Raw genomic sequence first — 21,468 nt, 5'->3', positions numbered from 1 at the left:
ACAGAAAAAAAGCTATGCGGGGACTTCCCTGGTGGTCCAGTGGTTAAGACTCCGTGCTCCCAATGAAGTGGCCCCAGGCTCGATCCCTGGTCAGGGAACTAGATCCCACATGCCACAACTAAGAGTTCACATGCCACAACGAAGATTCGGCGTGCTGCAACTAAGACCCAGCGCAGCCAAATAAATATTTTTTTTTCAAAAAAGGAAAAACCTATGTGGCAGATTACCTCGTTGGTGTTGACCAGAAAATTCCAGATTGGTTAAGATGACATTCCTGGGGGAGGTCATATTTGCAGTTAGGTATTAAGTCTTTGTTTGGTGACATGGGCTTAGCACAAATGACTCCATTTGGGGCCTACTGTTTCTTTTTAACACCTCCCTCTTCCCCTTGTGCCCTGACCTGGACAAGCTGATGAGAAGTCTGGGTGGCCTCCCTTCTAGAGGTGGCAGGGGGTTCCAGCCACACAGGCTCCTGCCCTTGGGCAAGAATTTTTGCCTCGGTCCCACCTTCCACCCACAGTGAACACCCAGGCCAGGATCCTCTTCTTGGTTTGTGAAGCCATTTCAGAGCTGCATGAGAGGCCAGGCCTGCTCTCCCCCGGGACCTCTCTTCTATGAGTCGTAACCCTTACCCTCTTGGTGGGTGTGTACTACACTGGTGACAGCCTCAGCCGCACCTCTGCAGGTGACCATAGCAGCTGGCCCTGTGAGCAGCATGGCCAGGCATGATCACCACCTGTCTGTCTTCTCCTGCTCTGACTCGCTCACCTGCTCTGCTGTCTGATGGCGGCCGGCGCTGTGGGCTGCTGGGTGCTGGGGAGCTCGAGCTGTGAGCTGTGCTGCCCTGTGTTGCATTGTTGACCCCACCAGGACTCAGTTCTGTGTTCAGCCGACCAGAATTGTCAGTTTTAAGAACTCCTAGGCATTTGGGAGCAGCAGTATGGGATTGGAGCTCTCCTTAAATTAGTCTTGGGTCAGTGTGTTTGCTGGGATTTATCTGCGTGTTAGAGTGAAGCTGTGCTAGTGCCTGGGTTGGACCCAACATGTAAGGCACAGGTGGAAAAGAGAGATGATAGCCTGTGTAAGAGCTGGGCTAGTTGGGTGGTAGTTCCTGACAGAGCGGTTACTGGAGAGAAAAGAGAGCGGGAAAGGCAGTCATTAGATGGTGGCTGAGTCCCCACTCGTAATTCCAGAGAGTTCCCCAGGACCCTTGAGTTCTGCTGCTGCCTTTATTGCAACAGAGATCCTGACCTTCAGGGTTACAGGGGACAACACCATGGCACCCATGTGGCACAACCAAGGGATTCCTTCAAACCTGATTTAAGCCCAAGTTCCTTATACTTTATAAAGCGGCCAGATATCATAGAGGAGGCCTCTGATCCTGATAGCACTGATATGTGAGGCTCTCCAGAAGTAGAGTTTATAAATAACCAGAGGATACCCCCTCCCCCGAAGTATTCAATATATCCAGTGACCCAAAAAAAGCAAAAGTGGGGGGACAAGAGGGAGAGGACCAATGAAAAAAATAATGAAACAAAGGTCCACAATTTGACCCAATTGGAAATCCAAAATATACAGAAAGAATTTACACAACGAAAAAGATGAAAGGGCACTACTTGGCTTTGGTGCCTCAACAACATAGTTTATGAAGTAATTTTGCCGTCTGCTGTGCTGCACTAGTTCTCAAACTTTCATGCAAATAATAAATACTAGGGCTCAAATTACAGTTATACCTGGGAGCCCACTAAATTTAAGCAAGGTACCCCTGATAAATTTAGGGGAGTTACTAGATATCATATAGAAGACTAATAGGTGTATTTCACCTTAACTTTGAGAACTGTGGTCTTACCTAAATTCCCCGTGGTCTTATCACCGACTGTCCTAAAATATCCACACCCAGCAAGGAAGGTCTGATCCAGTGAAATTTTAATTTAGTCTTTGCCACTTTCAAATTATATTGATAAATGAGACCCCACTTACCTTACCCCCCTAGTTAAATATGGCCCAGTGTAAATTAAACAGGGTTTTGAAGGATTGAAAAACACTGTACAAATCTGTTCAGTGAGGAAGTGATTAACCCCCTGTGCTTCTCCTTTTAATAGCCTTATTTGGTCTCTTCTCAACCCTGGAAAAAATGAATGACACCTCACACTGGATTACGGCAACCTTGAGGCTGTGATTTCACCAAATAAGCCCCAATTCCGAGCCCCCAACATTATGGAAATTACTGGCTCCACCCACTCAGCAACGTAAATATCCTGCTCCCACAGATTTGGCTAAGTCTGTTCTGTTCAGTGTCTATTTCAGCAGCTTCTCAGCTGCAGTTGGTCTTCACCTCGAAGGGGCATGGTACACCTTTACCTAGCTACCCTCAGGGAACCTCAGCACCACTGTGAGCAGACACAGTCTCTACAGGCAGGATCTGAACTGTAGCCATCTTGCTCCAGAAGCACAGGTGTGACATTACACCAATGACATCCTCTTTCTGAGGACATCAGAACATAAAAATATTGACAAAAAGAGCTCCTAAACAGTAGACAGGCCATTGCTGGTATATGATGTGAGGTTCCTGGCACCTAGCTTAAATTCCTAACAATTATTTGGTAACCTGGGGCCCACTCTCCCTGACACAGTGAAGAAATAACTGTTGTCCCTCTCAGCACCCACAACCTTGTCTAGATTCTTCTGGTGTTCTGGAGGCATCTGATTCCTTGTTTACGAATTTTACTTGAGCCTATTTATACTATTACTTGTAAATTGGCCCACCTTGAATATTCCCCCTACAAAAAAAACAAAAAGGCTCTGGACTCAGGTCAAAATGCCAGACAACAGGCACTTCCCTTAGTGTCATCAGACACTGATTCACAGTAGAGGCTTCAGTGACCTCGTCTCCTGCCTCTGGAGTTGCCATCAGTAACTGCCCTAGGCTCCACACTATATGCCATTCGAGCTGCAGTTATCCCTTCTGACAGAGCTATGCTAAAAATAGATAGCCCTGAGCATGTGACCCTTCACCCAGATTGCCACTATGATTTGGGACCTGTGAACAGCACCCCAAGAGCTCAGCTCAGCTATGGAGACCCCCTTCAGGCAAGATACAGCTAAACCTGGGCCCCCTGCCATAACCTACTTGCGGGAGGGGTGGCCTCCCCTTTCTTAAGTCCCTTTCTGAAGAAGGTCACCCCCTTCCCAGACCCCTAGGCTCCTTGGGGAGCTCCTTAGGATTCTCTGAGTGAAAAGCAATGGGAGTTTCAGACATTAGAGACAGCATCACCACGATCATACATGATCCAGCTCAGGCAGAGTTGCTGCTTTTCATCCCTTATTTGGGACATCCTGATGAAGGATGGGACTCAAGAGTGCACAACTGACCAAACATCAGGCTGTCATCTTAGCACTGACCAGCAATTGGCTTCATCAGCATGTGTTTACAGACCCCTGGATGACTGTCTAAGAGTTGCCCCTTGGTGGTAAAAGAATTCTGAGAATCTCTTGCCTAACAGATACCCACGATATAAATCAAGGTAGGAATTTCCCTGGTGGTCCAGTGGTTAAGACTCTGTGCTTCCACTGCAGAGGGCACCGGTTCAATCCCTGGTCAGCAAACTAAGATCCCACGTGCCGAGCAGCCACACACACAAAAATTAAGGTAACACTCATCTGTCCATGTCGGAGTTGCAGGTGCTGCTAATAGTAACCAGGGCACTCATTTCACTTCTCAGAATATCCAGGGCTGCGCTGTGGAACACGGCATTCAGTGTAGTTTAACCCTCTCTTACAAGTCTCAGGGTCCAGGCCTCATAAGAGCACCAGAATGGCTCACTGAAATAACTTCAGATCAGTTGACTGAAAGATGACCTCTTTCAGCCATCAGTCATCTGAGATGAATATTAAGACATCTGACTTCATCTTTTTTTTTTTTCCCCTAATAACACTTTACCTTTCTCTATAGCAGTTTTAGGTTTATAGAAAACTTGATTACAAAGTACAGAGTTCCCACTTAACCCCTCTGCCTTCATATCATATAGTTTGCCCTGTATTTTTTTTTGGCCGTGCCACAGGGCATGCGGGATCTTAGTTTCCCCACCAGGGATCGGACCCGCGCCCCCTGCAGTGGAAGCAGGGAGTCCTAACCACTGGACCCCCAGGGAGGTCCCTGCCCTATTTTTTGTATCTAGTATTACTGTGGTACATTTGTTACATTTGATGAACCAATACTGATGCATTAAAGTCTGCAATTTACAATAGCGTTGACTCTTATGTTAGACAGTCTGTGGGCTTTGGCAACATAAAATGAGTTGTGTCCATCATTTCTGTATCATGTATTCTACTTTCATGCTCTAAAAGGCCCCTGTGCTCCACCTATTCATTCATTCCTCCCTCCCACCCGAAATCCCTGGCAGCTGAAGGTCTTACTCATAGTTTTTTCCTTTCGAGAACTATGGTTGGAATAATACAGTGTATAGCCTTGTCACATTGGCTGCTTTCACTTAGCAATATGATTTAAGGTTTCTCCATGTCTTTTTGGTTTGATACCTCATGTCCTTTTAACCTTGAAAAATATGTCATTGTATTGATGTTCCAGTGATTATTTTTCCATTCACCTGTTGAAGGATATCTTGTTTACCTCTAAGTCTTGGCAATCACGAGTAAAGCTTTTATAAAAATTAATGCAGGGCTTCCCTGGTGGTGCAGTGGCTGAGAATCCGCCTGCCAATGCAGGGGACAAGGGTTCGAGCCCTGGTCTGGGAAGATCCCACATGCCGCGGAGCAACTGGGCCCGTGAGCCACAATTACTGAGCCTGCGCGTCTGGAGCCTGTGCTCCACAGCAAGAGAGGCCGCGATAGTGAGAGGCCCGCACACCGCGATGAAGAGTGGCCCCTGCTTGCCACAACTAGAGAAAACCCTCGCACAGAAACAAAGACCCAACACAGCCAAAAATAAATAAATAAATATATAAATTAAAAAAAAAAAAATTCATGCACAGGTTTTTTTTTATGAACATAAGTTTTCAACTAATGTGGCAAAATACAGAGAGGCCTGATTGTTGGATTGTATAGTTAAGAATAGGTTTAGTATTTTAAGAAACTGCCTGTTTTCCAAAGTAGACATACCGTTTTCCGTTCCCACCAGCATTGAGAATGGAACAGGGTTCCTGTTGCTCTACATTGTCTCTGTCCTTTGGTGTTCGTTCTCAATTTTTTGAATTTTAGTATTCTAATAAGTAGTAATAATCTCATTCTTCTTTTATTTGCAATCCTAATGACATATGATGTGGAGCGTCTTTTCTTATGCTTATTTACCATCCATGTGTCTTATTTGGTGAGGTGTGTGTTCTGATATTTTGTCCATTTTTAATAGTGTTGCCTGTCTTATTGTTGAGTTTTGAGTTCTTTGGATATTTCAAATAGCAGTCCTTTATCAGATAAGTGCTTTGCAGAGATTTTCTCCCAGTCTGTGGCTTATTTTCAGTCTCTTAACCCTGTCTTTCATAGAGCAAGTTGTCATTTTAATGAAGTCCATTTACTAATATTTTTCTTTCATCAATCCTACTTTTGGCGTGTTGAATCAAAAAACTCATCACCAAACCCAAGGTCATACAGATTTTCTCCTGTTACCTTTTTTCCTTCAATATTTTAAAAACTTGAAGTATAGTTGATTTACAGTGTTGTGTCAATTTCTGCTATACAGCAAAGTGATTCAGCTGTACACATATATACATTTTTAATACTCTTTTCCATTATGGTTTATCATGGGATATTGAATATAGGTCTTCGTGCTGTACAGTAGGACCTTGTTCATCCATTCTATGTATAAAAGCTTCCATCTGCTAACCCCAGCCTCCCACTCTATCCCTCCCCCACCCCCTCCCCCTTGGCAGCCGCCAGTCTGTTCTCTATGTCCATGATTCTGTTCCTGTTTCATAGATAGGTTCACTTTCTCCTGTGTTATCTTCTAGGAGTTCTGTGGTTTTGCATTTTACATAAGATCTGTGGTCCATTTGGGGTTAATTTTTGCAAAAGGTGTAGGATCTGTGTCTAGACGTTCTTTTTTTCAACGTGGATATCTAGTTTTCCTGGCACTATTTGTTGAAAAGACTGTCATTTCTTCATTAAATTGCCTTTGATCTTTTGTCAAAGATGAATTGACTATATTTGTTTGGATCTATAGGAAATCATTGACTTTGTATGTTAACTATTCTTCAGTCTTACTGTACTCTCTTATTAGTTCAGGGGTTTTCTTTGTTGTTGTTGATTTTTTTTCTCCATAATCATGTCATACATGACAAAAGACAGTTTTATTTCTTACTTCCCATTCTGTATACCTTACATGTCCTTTTATTCTGTAAGCTTAAACTTCCAGTACAGTGTTGACTAGGACTGGTGAGAGAGAGGACATCATTGCCTCCTGATCTTACCAGGAAAGCATCTAGCTTCTCACCATTAAGTGTGATGTTAACTGCAGGTTTTTTGTAGATGGTCTTTCTCAAGAAGAAGAAGTTCCTCTCTATTCCTAGTGTGCTATCATAAATGGATTTTGGATTTTGTCAAATGCTTTTACATTTTCTTTTTCTCCTGTTTCATTCCTCATATCAATAATTTGGCTTTTCTTCTTTCTTTTGTTTTTTTTTTTTTTTGGCCGTGCTGTGTGGCTTGCAGGATCTTAGTTCCCCAACCAGGGATTGAACCCAAACCCTCAGCAGTGAAAGCACAGAGTCTTAACCACTGGACCACCAGGGAATTCCCATGTCTTTTCTCTTTTTTTCTCGGCTTATATAGACATTTCTGAATTTCATCTCTCAAAAAACAGATGTGTTTTGTTGATTTTTCTCAATGATTTCTTGTACTTTCATTGATTCTCAAATTGTTACATCTCTTCCTGTGCTTACTTTGGGCTTAATTTCCTCTTCTTTTTCTACTTTTTAAGGCTAAAGGCTTAGATCATTAATTACAGATCTCTTTCTTCAAGTGTATGCCTTCAGTGCCATAAATTTCCCTCTACACCCACTCTATTTTTGCTGCATTCCACAAGTTTCGGTAAATTGTACATTCATTTTTATTTAATCAAGGTAATTTTTAATTGCTGTTGAAACTTTTTCTTTGATCCATGGGTTATTTAAAAGTGTGTTGTTTAATCTCGAAGTATTTGAATGTTTTTAAATATCTTTCTATTATTGATTTCCAGGTTAATGCCTTTGTGTTCTGAGAGTATATTTTGTATGATTTCCCTTGTTTAAGATTAGTTAATACGTGTTTTATGTCCCAGAATGTGTTGTTTTGGCCATGCCACACGGCTTGCAGGATCTTAGTTCCCCAACCAGGGAACAAACCCGGGCCCACGGCAGTGAAAGCACCCAGTCCTAACCACTCGACCACCAGGGAATTCCCCCAGAATGTGTTCTATCCTTATGAATTTCCCATGTTAACTTGAGAAGGATGTGTATTCTGCTATTTGATGAAGTAATCCACAGTTTTCAGTTATGTCCGGTTGTTTGAGGGCACTGTTCAATTCAGCTCTGTGGCTTTCCTGAATTTCTTCCTGCTGGTTCTCGTAATCATTAGAGGGGTGTTGAAGTCCAACTATAATAGTGGAGTCTGTTTTTCCTTGTAATTCTCTCCATTTTTCCCTGGTGTATTTTGCCACTGTGTTGTTGCTGTGCACATAAGCACTAAGGATTGCTTTGTCTTCTTGGAGACTTGACCCCTTTATCTTCATGCATTGCCCCTCTTTATCTCTGTGCTTTGTCAGAAAATAATACAGATATTCTACTTATCTTTTAATGTTAACATGATAACATCTTCTTCCATCCCTTAGTCTTAATCCATCTGTCTTTATTGTGAATGTGGCTTTATTACAGACAACATATAATTTTTTAAATCCACTATGACAGTATGTGGCTTCAATTGTTATATTTTTAGACCATTGACTTTTTTTTAGGTATAGTTGATTTACAATATTATATCAGTTTCAGGCATACAACCTAAGAATTCAAAATTTTTATAGATTATACTCCATATAAAGTTATTACAAAATATTGGCTATATTCCTTGTGCTATACAATATACAGTATAATATACGCTTGTAGCTTATTTATTTTATACATAGTAGTTTGTACCCCTTAATCTCCCACCCTTCTTTCCCCTCCCCACTTCGCTCTCCCCATTTGTAACTGCTAGTTTGTTCTATTTGTGAGTCTGTTTTTGTTTTGTTATATTCATTTGTTTCTTTTAGATTCCCCATATAAGTGAAATCATACAGCATTTGTCTTTCTCTGTTGACTTATTTTACTGAGCATAATACCCTTCATCTATCCATGTTGTTGCAAATGGCAAAATTACATTCTTTTTTCTAGCCGAGAAGTGTTTCATTGTACGTATTATGCACCACATCTTCTTTATCCATTCGTCTGTCGAGGGACACTTAGGTTGCCTCCATATCTTGGCTATTGTAAATAATGCTGCTGTGAACATTGGGGTGTGTGTATCTGTTTGAAATAGTGTTCATCTTCTTCAGATATATACCCAGGAGTGGAATTGCTGGATCATATGGTAGTTCTATTTTCAGTTTTTTGCGAAATCTCAGTACTGTTTTCCATATTAGTTGGCACTGATTTACATTCCTAGCAACAGTGTACAAGGGTTCCCTTTTCTCCACATCCTCACCAACATTTGTTACTTGTGGTCTTTTTGATGGTAGATGTTCAGACAGGTGTGAGGTGATACCTCATTGTTTTGACTTGCATTTCTCTGATGCAGTGATGTTGAGCATCTTTTCATATGCTAGTTGACCATCTGTAAGTCTTCTTTGGAAAAATGTCTACTCAGGTCTTCTATCCATTTCTTAATCAGGTTTTTTTTTTTTGATACTGAGTTATATGAGCTGTTTATATCTTTTGGATATTAACCCCGTATCAGTCATATCATTTGCAAATATTTTCTCCCATTCAATGTGCTGTCTCCTCATTTTGTCGATGGTTTATTTACTTATTTTTTAACCACAAAAAGTTGATTGGTACATACCTTTCCATACTTTCTCCTGTATTTATTTTAAATTTTTTCTTTTTATTGATATTTTATTGACATACAAAATACTTTAAATGTATTAACCAAGTTTTTTTTTTTACAGAATTTTTAAAATTTTTTATTTTATATTGGAGTACAGTATAGTTGATTAACAATGTTGTGTTAGTTTCAGATGTACAGCAAAGTGATCAGTTATATATATACATGTATCTATTCTTTTTCAAATTCTTTTCCCATTTGGGTTGTTACAGAATATTGAGCAGAGTCCCCTGTGCTATGCAGTAGGTCCTTGTTGGTTATCTATTTTAAATATAGTAGTGTGTATCTTTCAATCCCAAACTCCCAATTTATTCCTCCCTCCCACAACCTGTCCCCTTTGGTAACCATAAGTTTGTTTTCTAAGTTTGTGAGCCTATTTCTGTTTTGTAAATAAGTTCTTTTGTATCATGTCTTTAGATTCCCCATGTAAGCAGTATTATATATTTGTCTTTCTCTGTCTGACTTCACTTAGTATGATAACCTCCAGGCCTGTCAATGGTTTCTTTAGATATGCAAAACCTTTTAAGTTTAATTAGGTCCCATTTGTTTCGTTTTGCTTTTGTTTCCTTTGACCCCACCCCCTTACTCCCTGCTCCTATATTTTTTCCTATGCATCTCTTCCATTTGGCTGTTCGAGTTGTATTCTTCATCATAAACCAGTAATAGTAAAGCCAAGTGTCTTCCTGAGTTCTCAGAATTGTTCTAGCAAATTACCAAACCTGAGGGAGTGTCAAGGGGATCTATGACTTTGTAGGCAGCTGGGTAGAAATGTCAGTAGCCCAGGCACCCTGTTTGTGCCCAGCAGCTGAAGTGGGGGCAGTCTTGTGGGAGTGTTTATTAATCTGTGAGGTCCAACACTAACTCCAGGTAGCATTCATATTGACTCAAACTGGTAGACACATATTTGAAGACAGAGTTGGAGCAGTGGTGTTAAAAAGACACCACATATTTGACGTAAGGAGGGGAAACCACTGTCACAAGTACTTCTGTCCCCTACCCCCGCCTTTGGAGAGCAGGGAGGCTAGAGGAGACTCAAGTGGGTGTTTCCACCACACAACGCAAGCACGCCCCAGATCAGTTGCACTGTTACAAAATAGATTTATTTTGAGGACAGTTCTTGTTAAGAACAGAGTATTCTGGACATGGCTACTTTTTTGTCTCGCTGATTTTGGAGACAGCAGTTTCCCCATGACCTAAATTCTCTGATGGGTCTACTGTTAATTTTTAGTTTGTTGGTTTTTTCCTATGAGGGTGCTAATGCCAGCTTCTAAGCTCCTTACATGCCAGATCAGGAACCGGAAGTCTCTGACCTCAGTTTTTATTTTTGTCTGCTGACAGCTTTATACTTCCATCCCTCCTTATTCCTCTTTGTACCCCACATCTGTACAAAGCGCTAAGAAAGGCTGAGTGTTCCTTCCTTTGATGCTGGCAAGACAGTAATAAGTCCATGGAAGTTCCTGCTCATGTGCGCAAACTGTCACCCCAGCCCACCCCCTAATCTCAATGAAAAAACCCAAGCCAGGCTCCTTACCTTGCTCTCCGAAGGCATTTCCCACCTACTTGAGAGGCCCGCCCTGCCCTCCCCAGACACTTCCATTATAGGAGTAAAAAACTTCATACCCTCTTGGCATTGAGTGTGCTGTCATCAGCCTACACATCTGAGCCAAACCTCAGATGGGGTCCACAAGAAAAGGGAACATGGTCTGTATATTGCAACACACTTTGCTTAATTATTCTATTGAGGGACTTCCTGGCGGCGAAGTGGTTAAGAATCCGCCTGCCAATGCAGAGGACACGGGTTAGAGCCCTGGTCTGGGAAGATCCCACATGCCACGGAGCAACTAAGTCCGTGCGCCACAACTATTGAGCCTGCGCTCTAGAGCCTGCGAGCCACAACTACTGAAGCCCGTGCACCTAGAGCCCGTGCTCCGCAACGAGGGAAGCCACCACAGTGAGAAGCCTGCACACCACAACAAAGAGTAGCCTCTGCTTGTCGCAACTAGAGAAAGCCTGCGCACAGCGACGAAGACCCGACGCAGCCAAAAAATTAATTAATTAATTTAAAAAAATTATTCTATTGAAAAATCCTCCACATCTTTTTATACCAGTTCATGTCACCCTTTATTTTTTTTTAATTTAATTAACTTATTATTTTTGGCTGCGTCAGGTCTTAGTTGCGGCATGCGGGATCTTTCATTTGTGGCGTGCAGGGATTTTCGTTTAGGTGTGTGGGCTTCTCTGTAGTTGTGGCGTGTGGGCTTCAGAGCGCGTGGGCTCTGTAGTTGTGGCACACAGGTTTAGTTGCCCTGCGGTGTGTGGGATCTTACTTTCCTGACCAGGGATCGAACCTGCATACCCTGCATTGGAAGGCGGATTCTTTACTACTGGACCACCAGGGAAGTCCCTTCACCTTTTATTTTTAAAAAGTGAATATGAGGGTGAGATTAGGTAACCAGTTCTTTCAAAATAGACACTTGTCTTGCTACCAGTTTTTGCTACCAGAATCTGTGAATTAAAACTCAGGTTGCCACATCACAGGGCAAACATAGTAAAATTATGTTCTTCTCCAAACTTCATTAATTCCTTATTTTTTTTGTTATCACATATATTCAAAAAAGAATGTACAAAATGTTTTTTTAATATAAATTTATTTTATTTATTTTTTATTTTTGGCTGCATTGGGTCTTCGTTGCTGTGTGCGGGCTTTCTCTGGTTGTGGCGAGCAGGGGCTACCCTTCGTTGTGTTGCACAGGCTTCTCATTGCAGTGGGTTCTCTTGTTGCAGAGCACGGGCACTAGGCGCCCAGGCTTCAGTAGTTGTGGCACGTAGGCTCTAGAGCGCAGGCTCAGTAGTTGTGGCTCATGGGCTTAGTTGCTTCACAGCATGTGGGATCTTCCCGGACCAGGGCTCGAACCCGTGTCCCCTGCATTGGCAGGTGGATTCTTAACCACCGCGCCACCAGGGAAGCCCGTACAAAATGTTTTATTGGAAGATCTAGTAATAATAACAATATAAACATCTTTGTAATCATCAAGATTCATAAGTGGGCCTTTGGGCAGTTTTTAGAGTCTCATGATGTTCTGCTCCCTTACTCATCTCCGTGCTGCCCCATAGATGATCTCTTGATTGTTTAGTTATTCATTCCTTTACCATCTATTCTTTTCACTATGCAGTGTTGTTTTAGTTTTGTCTGTTTTGACCTTTCAGTAAATGAGTATTAATGAAATTACAGTCAAAATGTTTTTTGGTTGGTTCTTTGCAGAAGTATGTTTCATACACTCCTAGGGTCTGAGGCTACAGGCCAGTCAAAGTACTCATCCATTGCAGTGGTTATAGGGTTGGGCTTTTTCCAGTTAAAACTTTTTTTTTTTTTTTTGGCTGTGCCACACAACTTATGGGATCTTACTTCCCTGACTAGGGATTGAACCTCGGCCCTTGGCAGTGAAATCACGGAGTCCTAACCACTTGACCTCCAGGGAATTCTCTCCAGTTTAATTTTTAATCTCGTTAAAAATACATTTTCTATATTCTTGCATTAGTCTCCAAGTACATAAATCCTCTGGACATTGGAGAAAAATTGCTAAGCTGTAGATGGTGATCGAGTTCAAATTTATAGGAAATGGCAGTGGACTGCATCAGTTGATGCTTTCTCCATTTGTGCATAATTTACATATTTGTCACCTATGGTCATCAACACTTGGGATTACTAAATTGACTAAATTTTTGTCCTAATCAGTGTGAAATGTAATCTGCTTGATGTGTTGTTTCATTACTTCCTATTACCAATCAGATAGGTATTTTTTCATAAGTGATCTCTCATTTTCTGTGAAACATGTTTTGGTTATTTTCCCCTTCTTTTTCCCTTAACTATTGTGTCCATTCATCTTACTTCGCACACTAACCCTTTAACATTGCATGTATTTTCTTCCACTTGTTTGTCTTATAACACCCTTAGTTTTAATATGTTTGAATTGGTCAGGCTCTTGCTTTAGGGCTGCTGCTTTTTTGTTGTTGTTTTGTTTTGTTTTGGGGGGGGGGTTTGTTTTAATTATTTTTTTTTCTTATTAGTAATCCATTTTATACACATCAGTGTATATATGTCATCCCAGTCTCCCAGTTCATCACACCACAACCCCCATCACTTTCTGCTTTCCCCCCTACGTGCCCATACGTTTTTTCTCTACTTCTGTGTCTCAATTTCTGCTCAGCAAACCGGTTCATCTGTACCATTTTCTAGGTTCCACATATATGCGTTAATATACGATATTTGTTTTTCTCTTTCTGACTTACTTCACTCTGTATGACAGTCTCTAGATGCATCCACGTCTCAACAAATGACCCAATTTCGTTCCTTTTTATGGCTGAGTAATATTCCATTGTATATATGTACCACATCTTCCTTATCCATTCATCTGTCGATGGGCATTTAGGTTGCTTCCTTGACCTGGCTATTGTAAATAGTGCTGCAATGAACACTGGGGTGCATGTGTCTTTTTGAATTATGGTTTTCTCTGGGTATATGCCCAGTAGTGGGATTGCTGGGTCATATGGTAATTCTATTTTTAGTTCTTTAAGGAACCTCCATATTGTTCCTCATCGTGGCTGTATCAATTTACATTCCCACCAATCATGCAAGAGGGTTCCCTTTTCTCCACACACTCTCCAGCATTTGTTGTTTTTAGATTTTCTGATGATGCCCATTCTAACTGGTGTGAGGTGATACCTCATTGTAGTTTTGATTTGCATTTCTCTAATAATTAGTGATGTTGAACAGCTTTTCATGTGCTTCTTGGCCATCTGTATGTCTTCTTTGGAGAAATGTCTATTTAGGTCTTCTGCCCATTTTTGGATTGGGTTTTTTTTTTTAACATTGAGCTGCATGAGCTGTTTATATATTTTGGAGACTAATCCTTTGTCCGATGATTCGTTTGCAGGTATTTTCTCCCATTCTGAGGGTTGTCTTTTCGTCTTGTTTCTGGTTTCCTTTGCTGTGCAAAAGCTTTGAAGTTTCATTAGGTCCCATTTGTTTATTTTTGTTCTTATTTCCATTACTCTAGGAGGTGGATCAAAAAAGATCTTGCTGTGATTTATGTCAAAGAGTGTTCTTCCTATGTTTTCCTCTAAGAGTTTTGTAGTGTCCGGTCTTATATTTAGGTTTCTAATCCATTTTGAGTTTATTTTTGTGTATGGTGTTAGGGAGTGTTCTAATTTCATTCTCTTACATGTAGCTGTCCAGTTTTCCCAGAACCACTTATTGAAGAGGCTGTCTTTTCTCCATTGTATATCCTTGTCTCCTTTGTCATAGATTAGTTGACCATAGGTGCGTGGGTTTATCTCTGGGCTTTCTATCCTGTTCCATTGATCTATATTTCTGTTTTTGTGCCAGTACCATATTGTCTTGATGACTGTAGCTTTGTAGTATACTCTGAAGCCAGGGAGTCTGATTCCTCCAGCTCCGTTTTTTTCCCTCAAGACTGCTTTGGCTATTCGGGGTCTTTTGTGTCTCCATAGAAATTTTAAGATTTTTTTGTTCTAGTTCTGTAAAAAATGCCATTGGTAATTTGATAGGGATTGCATTGAATCTGTAGATTGCTTTGGGTAGTATAGGCAGTGTCTTATAGTCTTCTGCATACAGGTCTTTTGTCTCATTAGAGAGGTTTATTCCTAGGTATTTTATTCTTTTTCTTGCAATGGTAAATGGGAGTGTTTCCTTAATTTCTCTTTCAGATTTTTCATCATTAGTGTATAGGAATGCAAGAGATTTCTGTGCATTAATTTTGTATCCTGCAACTTTACCACATTCATTGATTAGCTCTAGTAGTTTTCTGGTGGCATCTTTAGGATTCTCTATGTATAGTATCATGTCATCTGCAAACAGTGACAATTTTACTTCTTCTTTTCCAATTGGTATTCCTTTTATTTCTTTTTCTTCTCTGATTGCCATGGCTAGGACTTCCAAAACTATGTTGAATAATAGTGGTGAGAGTGGACATCCTTGTCTTGTTCCTGATCTTAGAGGAAATGCTTTCAGTATTTCACCATTAAGAATGACGTTTGCTGTGGGTTTGTCATATATGGCCTTTATTATGTTGAAGTAGGTTCTGTGCCCACTTTTTGGAGAGTTTTTATCATAAATGGGTGTTGAATTTTGTCAGAAGCTTTTTCTGCATCTATTGAGATGATCATATGGTTTTTATTCTTCCATTTGTTAATATGGTACATCACATTGATTGATTTGCGTATACTGAAGAATCCTTGCATCTCTGGGATAAATCCCACTTGATCATGGTGTATGATCCTTTTTAATATGTTGTTGGATTCTGTTTGCTAGTATTTTGTTGAGGATTTTTGCATCTATGTTCATCAGTGATATTGGTCTGTAATTTTCTTTTTTTATAGTATCTTTGTCTGGTTTTGGTATCAGGGTGATGGTGGCCTCATAGAATGAGTTTGGGCGTGTTCCTTCCTCTGAAGTTTTTTTGGAAGAGTTTGAGAAGGATGGGTGTTAGCCCGTCTCTAAATGTTTGATAGAATTCACCTGTGAAGCCATCTGGTCCTGGACTTTTGTTTGTTGGAAGATTTTTCATCACAGTTTCAATTTCATTCCTTGTGATTGGTCTGTTCATATTTTCTCTTTCTTCCTGGTTCAGTCTTGGAAGGTTATACCTTTCTAAGAATTTGTCCATTTCTTCCAGGTTGTCCATTTTATTGGCATAGAGTTGCTTGTAGTAGTCTATTAGGATGCTTTGTATTTCTGCGGTGTCGTAACTTCTCCCTTTTCATTTCTTATTTTATTGATTTGAGTCCTCTCCCTCTTTATCTTGATGAGTCTGGCTAATGGCTTATCAATTTTGTTTATCTTCTCAAAGAACCAGCTTTTAGTTTTATTGATCTCTGCTATTGTTTTCTTTGTTTCTATTTCAGCTCTGATCTTTATGATTCCTTTCCTTCTGCTAACTTTGGGTTTTGTTTCTTCTTCTTTCTCTAGTTCCTTTAGGTGTAAGGTTAGATTGTTTATTTGAGATTTTTCTTGTTTCTTGAGGTAGGCTTGTATAGCTATAAACATCCCTCTTAGAATTGCTTTTGCTGCATCCCATAGGTTTTGGATCGTCGTGTTTTCATTGTCATTTGTCTCTAGGTATTTTTTTGATTTCCTCTTTGATTTCTTCAGTGATCTCTTGGTTATTTAATAACGTATTGTTTAGCCTCCATGTGTTTGTTTTTTTACGGTTTTTTCCCTGTAATTGATTTCTAATCTCATAGCGTTGTGGTCAGAAAAGATGCTTGATATGATTTCAATTTTCTTAAATTTACTGAGGCTTCATTTGTGACCCAAGATGTGATCCTGGAGAATGTTCCATGTGCACTTGAGAAGAAAGTGTAATCTGCTGTTTTTGGATGGAATGCCCTATAAATATCAATTAAATCTATCTGGTCTATTGTGCCATTTAAAGCTTGTGTTTCCTTATTAATTTTCATTTTGGATGATCTGTCCATTGGTGTAAGTGAGGTGTTAAAGTCCCCCACTATTACTCTGTTACTGTTGATTTCCTATTTTAGAGCTGTTAGCAGTTGCCTTATGTATTGAGGTGCTCCTATGTTGGGTGAATATATATTTATAATTGTTATATCTTTTTCTTGGATTGATCCCTTGATCATTACATAGTGTCCTTCCTTGTCTCTTGTAACATTCTTTATTTTAAAGTCTATTTTATCTGATATGAGTATTGCTACTCCAGCTTTCTTTTGATTTCCATTTGCATGAAATATCTTTTTCCATCCCCTCACTTTCAGTCTGTATGTGTCCCTAGGTCTGAAGTGGGTCTCTTGTAGACAGCATATATATGGGTCATGTTTTTGTATCCATTCAGCAAGCCTGTGTCTTTTGGTTGGAGCATTTAATCCATTCACGTTTAAGGTAATTATCGATATGTATGTTCCTATTACCATTTTCTTAATTGTTTTGGGTTTGTTATTGTAGGTCCTTTTCTTCTCTTGTGTTTCCCACCTAGAGAAGTTCCTTTAGCATTTGTTGTAGAGCTGGTTTGGTGGTGCTGAGTTCTCTTAGCTTTTGCTTGTCTGTAAAGCTTTTGATTTCTCCATCAAATCTGAATGAGATCCTTGCTGGGTAGAGTAATCTTGGTTGTAGGTTCTTCCCTTTCATCACTTTAAGTATATCATGCCACTCCCTTCTGGCTTGTAGAGTTTCTGCTGAGAAATCAGCTGTTAACCTTATGGGAGTTCCCTTGTATGTTGTCATTTTTCCCTTGCTGCTTTCAATAATTTTTCTTTGTCTTTAATTTTTGCCAATTTGATTACTTTGTGTCTTGGCATGTTTCTCCTTGGGTTTATCCTGTATGGGACTTTCTGTGCTTCCTGGGCTTGGGTGGCTATTTCCTTTCCCATGTTAGGGAAGTTTTTGACTACAGTCTCTTCAAATATTTTCTCGGGTCCTTTCTCTCTGTCTTCTCCTTCTGGGACCCCTATAATGCGAATGTTGTTGAGTTGAATGTTGTCCCAGAGGTCTCTTAGGCTGTCTTCATTTCTTTTCATTCTTTTTTCTTTATTCTGTTCCACAGCAGTGAATTCCACCATTCTGTCTTCCAGGTCACTTACCCGTTCTTCTGCCTCAGGTATTCTGCTATTGATTCCTTCCAGTGTATTTTTCATTTCAGTTACTGTATTGTTCATCTCTGTTTGTTTGTTCTTTAATTCTTCTAGATCTTTGTTAAACATTTCTTGCACCTTCTTGATCTTTGCCTCCATTCTTTTTCTGATCTCCTGGATCATCTTCATTCTCATTATTCTGAATTCTTTTTCTGGAAGATAGCCTATCTCCATTTCATTTAGTTGTTTTTCTGGGGTTTTATCTTGTTCCTTCATCTGGTACATAGCCCTCTGCCTTTTCATCTTGTCTGTCTTTCTGTGAATGTGGTTTTTGTTCCACAGGCTGCAGGATTGTAGTTCTTCTTGCTTCTAGGGCTTACTCTTCTTAAATGAGAAAATTCTCCCTATTTTTGGATCAATGAAGCATTTACTTGTGACTTCTAGAAGTGTCCCAGTTTTTTCTTTCACATTTAAATCTATAATGAATTGGCTATTGCCCATGGAATACAGGGGAATACAATGTCTTTCCCAGTTAGATAACATTTTGTTAGAGATATATTTTGGGAGAGGTGACATCTTAGTGATGTTGGGTTATTTCTAAAAACATCTTTTGTATTTTCGTTTATCTCATTCTCCTTTAATGTTACCCAACAAAAATTAAAAATTTTTCCCATGAGGATCATTAAATATCTCGTTCATTCTTCTTTAGTACCTAATTAAATTTGTTCTGGGGGGAGCCAGATGCAAACTTCCAGATGGTCTTTCCTACTGTAATTACATAGGAAGGGCTCAAGCCTACAAGCAGCAGGTTGTGACAACACATGTCAAATAATTGTCTTCCAGAGAAGCTCATTAGAGCCTCAATACCCAGAGTGATTTTGGGGAGCAGATCACATAGGAACTCTCTGCCTAAGCATAACGAAAGTTCAGACGCTCATAATGAAAAGCGTTTATAATGTACCATAAACAGTTTAGACACACTGAGCCACTCTTATCAGGTTAGTGGGGTCACTCATAAATCCCAGTTCCCAGATACCAACGAAGGACAAACATGGTGAGCAGGCATTCCTAAGAATCAGCAGTCTCAGACCTGCTAGTAACTCTCTTCTGCACACTTCATAGTAGGACATTGTTAGGAGCAAGCGCTACAGATCCACCATAGAAAGTGTAATTAGAGCTGATGCAAGCAGCTCAAGCAGGAAGTGGTTACTTCCTCACAAATTTAATAGCATCATGAACATGTGGAAATTATACATTTTTACTATGATCACTTCAAGTCTTACTGTTCTCTAATGGCAGGGTCCAGAGCACATTGGAAAAAGAGAAATGCTATACAAATAAAAGAAATATTTCCATTTTAAAACCATCAATTCCTGTGAGAAAAACTTCTCAAGAACTGGGGATTTCTTTTTCTGTTCCTTAACTGAATGGATAAATTCTACCATTGTAATTATGTGTGGAAACCTTTTCAATGTCCCCTGCATGTGGACATCAGTAGGTTAGTGATCTTTTACAGAGACCAGCATTTAGGGAAGTTATGTGTTTGAGGGATTCCTATGCCCAGACGTTGCGCTGTCATGTTCCTGTGCACCACATGGAGGCATGGAAATGAGAGAAGTGGAAAGGCAGCCTCTCAAGTGGCTGATTGAGAATCACTGCCTCCTGTAATTGGAGAAGGGAAGTTTTATGTTTTTTAGAGGAAAGCACCGCTCGACCCTTTGTGTTTTATAATGATGGGCACATTCACCATCAAACCATTGTGGTCTTCAGTGGACTCTGGTGCAAATTGCAATTCTTATTCAGTTCCCCAAGGTCAGCAAGGTCCAGGGTACACTTATGGTTTTGCCGGAAAATGCTCTTCTGGCATTTATCTTCTCAGTATATGCACATATATGTGGTAAAGATGGTGAGAAGCCACTCTGAGGCCCATGAATATAGGGATTTTGTGGAGGTCTAAGTTGTCATGCCTTCTTTCTCATGCCTGAGTACTAACTTCGGAACAGCTTCCTAGCCCCATGAAATAGGACAGAGATAAAAAAGGAGTAACTGATCTGTCAAATATTTTTACAGGCAAGTTAAAGTTAATACTTTTCCACAAGATTATTTTTATTCAGCCAGTTGCATCTGACTACTTCTGATAGCCTGGAGTACTTCAGGACAGTATGGCCAGCTGGGCCTAGTGATAAGCTGGATTTCCACAGGTCTCCTGTCCTTGTCATGTTTGGTAATGGGAATGGAAGAAAAAGCTTCCAGTTCACTGTGTTTTTTTCCATTAAAACCTCATGCAAGGGGCTTCCCTGTGGCACAGTGGTTAAAAAGCCACCTGCCAATGCAGGGGACATGCGTTCAAGCCCCGGTCTGGGAAGATCCCACATGCCGCAGAGCAACTAAGCCCATGCACCACAACTACTGAGTCTGCACTCTAGAGCCCGCGAGCCACAACTACTGAAGCCCGCACACCTAGAGCCTCGTGCTCTGCAACAGGAGAAACCACCGCAACGAGAAGCCCGCACACCACAACGAAGAGTAGCCCCCACTTGCCACAACTAGAGAAAGCCCGTGCACAGCAACGAAGACCCAACACAGCCAAAAATTAAATAAATAAATTTATAAAAAAACAAAAAACCTCATGCAAATGTGACCCTGTGTTTCATGGAGTGCTATGTGATAGATATGGTGGGTATTAAAGGAGATGAATTTTTCTTACGAGGAGTTGATGATCTGGAAATACTTCTTTCATTTGGAGTTCACATTTCTCCAGTGTGCTCTACATCCTACTGTTAGAGAATGATAAGACTTAAGTGATCATAGTAAAAATGATTTCCATGTGTTCATGATGCTGTTAAATTTGTGACGAAGTGGTTATATAGAGAATAAGGATTTTGATGATCAAGTCATAGAATAAATATTTTAATAACAGCATTATATGTGAACTTCTTGTGAATGGACTACAGATTCCCAGTACTGTCCATCTCACCCATCTTCCTGTACACATATTTGTGATGTTTTAGGACCCAGTGGCCTTTGAGGATGTGGCTGTGAACTTTACCTTGGAGGAGTGGGCTCTGCTGGGGCCTTCACAGAAGAAACTCTACAGAGATGTGATGCGGGAAACCTTGAGGAACCTGGCGTCAGTAGGTAAGGATGATGACATGCCTTCACTTAAATCAGTTAGAGAACAAGTGTTTCCTGCCCATCAGTGTTGTTCTAAGATGTGGAATGGGGAAAGGGAATACTTTGGTAAGTAAATCATAGTTTGAGGTCATCATAGACCTGTGAAATAATAATTTTCCTATAATTTACTGATCTTTTTGGTTCTGCATTTCAGGGGAAAAATGGGAAGACCGTAACACTGAAGATCAGTACAAAAACCAGGGAAGAAATCTGAGGTGAGTTGCACTCACAGTTGAAAGCAGTGTCCCACAAGAGAATCTTCTTATGTCATGAAATTTAAAAACAAGTAGACACAAAAGGGCCCAGCTTCAAATTTAAATAAATTTATTCTCAGAAAATTTTTACCAAAAAATGTTTACTTAAGTGTGTCATGGATGTTCACTCTTTCCCAAATAGTTTACTTTGAAACATATTCAGAGACTGCATATATGAATATCACTATGATAATAGCAGTGGTTGAGCTTTCTTGCAGAGCATTCAGTATATTCACTTTCAAACAATTTACATGGTGCAGAAAAACCTAACACTTTCCTGATAAATGATAAAAATGTAATACAAATATTTACTATAAAATCATTAACAAAGAAATCATTAACAGTGTGCTTCTAATTTTTTTTTTTTAAC

The 21,468-nt window shown here is 40.2% G+C and overlaps 1 protein-coding gene across 5 annotated transcripts in view; it reads left to right on the top strand.

The window, feature by feature from the left end:
• Positions 1-21,468, top strand: part of LOC309658664 (zinc finger protein 564-like) — a 49,631-nt gene that overhangs the window by 24,127 nt on the left and 4,036 nt on the right. For 4 of the 5 annotated variants that reach the window (XM_082457500.1, XM_082457496.1, XM_082457497.1 and 1 more), the window contains 2 exons: positions 20,682-20,808; positions 20,999-21,059. In XM_082457500.1, the coding sequence (XP_082313626.1) occupies positions 20,682-20,808; positions 20,999-21,059 (188 nt within the window). Of the gene's footprint in view, positions 1-2,102; positions 2,250-20,681; positions 20,809-20,998; positions 21,060-21,468 lie in introns of all 5 variants that reach the window. The other variant, XM_082457499.1, reaches the window with a different exon arrangement.

This window comes from Balaenoptera physalus, assembly GCF_965194825.1.
Source record: "Balaenoptera physalus genome assembly, chromosome: 3".
Lineage (NCBI taxonomy): Eukaryota > Metazoa > Chordata > Mammalia > Artiodactyla > Balaenopteridae > Balaenoptera > Balaenoptera physalus.
The sequence above is the reverse complement of the archived record's forward strand: the minus strand, read 5'-3'. Positions and strand labels throughout refer to the sequence as shown.